Consider the following 1590-nt stretch of genomic DNA (forward strand, 5'->3'; position numbering starts at 1 on the left):
GAGATAACTCGAATGTGGAATCTAAAAACAGAAACAATTCCTATCATAGTAGGTGCCTTAGGTATAATAAAAAAAATATTCAGACAAATACATAACAAAAATACCAGGACTTACAAATATATATAACATACAGAAAATTGCACTACTGGGTACTGCACACATTCTACGCAAAACACTTTCAATACAGTAAACATAAGAGCACCACAGCAAACCATAGCACATACCCAAGGCGCACAGAGCTGCGCTCGGTAGTGAAGTGAAAGCACGTTATAAAAATAAAACTACTGAACAATAATAATAATAATAATAAAGTCAACCTTTAACTCGAATTCCAGCTGGAAAATGGAAGTCAACTGTGTCAAACGTGTGAAATTGGTTTTTATCCGATTCATACTGCGGCTCTCAGTGGTTCAGCAAAAACCTTGAGTGTTTTTTTACAGTACGGTAAGTAGCATGTTTTTATAATTTTATAAATCTTTTACTCCTTCAATAGTTTTAGCCATTGAATTTTGTCATGTGTGTGTGTGTTTGTGCGCGTGCATGTATACTTGAAATAGCAGAAAACAAATTATTGATGTTTTGAAGCCTTCATTAGTATATATGTTTCAATAATTTTACACACATAAACCCATCACATCGACTAAAGTTAACGAAACATATTCGATTGTTTTAGTTGACGAGATAGATTTATGGATACAAAATTATCTACACTAATGTACTAATATAAGAATTTAAAATATTATTTATTTTATAACATCATTTCAATTTGATTTGGCACTATTCTTATGCTATAGCCTAACTCCAAATATATGCAAATGTGTTACGTGTGCAATATCCGAATATAAGAGTTTAACGTGGCATTGATATAAGGCCCCTAATACTAATGGTAAAGTGTGCATTTAAAGCACATCATAAATTGCACTTGTGCATGTATATGCATATGACAGAATAGAATAAGCAGAACAAGAGCATATACAAAAACGGAATGTGTCGCTACGGAGATCACAGACGTGTGACGAACGATTTCCGATGAATGGACATCAGTTAGAATAAGAACAGTAATAAACGAGAGAAGAACGAATATATAGTTCGTGTGTTTATTTGGCAAAAAAATGACAATTTTGAAATACAACAACATATATATGTGTTTGTGCGTGAAGGCGCATGGCTCAGTAGTTAAAGCGTCGGGATCACAATCATGAGGTAGTATGTTCGATTCTCGGACAGGGGTGTGTGTTGTGTTCTTGAGCAAGACACTTAGTTCACGTTGCTCCAGTTCACTCAGCTGGAAAAGTGATTTGCGACCTCACTAGTGCCAAGCTGTATCGACTTTTGCTTTCCTTCTTGGATAACATCAGTGGCGTGGAGAGGGGAGGGTGGTATGCATGAGCGACAGCTGTTCTTCCATAAACAACCTTGCCCGGACTTGTGCCTGGGAGGGTAACTTTCTAAGTGCAATCCCATGGTCATTCATGACCGAAGGGTGTCTTTACCCTTTATATATATATATATATATATATATTATTGTGTCTGGAGACACGAATTCACATAATGAATCTTACAAACCAAATCCAAAACGGTATATATATA

The 1590-nt window shown here is 35.5% G+C and overlaps 1 protein-coding gene across 1 annotated transcript in view; it reads left to right on the plus strand.

Annotated features, from left to right (window-relative positions):
* The window catches only part of LOC106868019 (transient receptor potential cation channel subfamily A member 1), a 143923-nt gene that overhangs the window by 76387 nt on the left and 65946 nt on the right, over nt 1–1590 (plus strand). Inside the window, exon 6 of the mRNA XM_052970331.1 lies at nt 336–444. Coding sequence (XP_052826291.1) covers nt 336–444 — 109 coding nt within the window. The remainder of the gene's footprint in view (nt 1–335; nt 445–1590) is intronic.

Source organism: Octopus bimaculoides, chromosome 9 (assembly GCF_001194135.2).
Source record: "Octopus bimaculoides isolate UCB-OBI-ISO-001 chromosome 9, ASM119413v2, whole genome shotgun sequence".
NCBI classification, from domain to species: domain Eukaryota; kingdom Metazoa; phylum Mollusca; class Cephalopoda; order Octopoda; family Octopodidae; genus Octopus; species Octopus bimaculoides.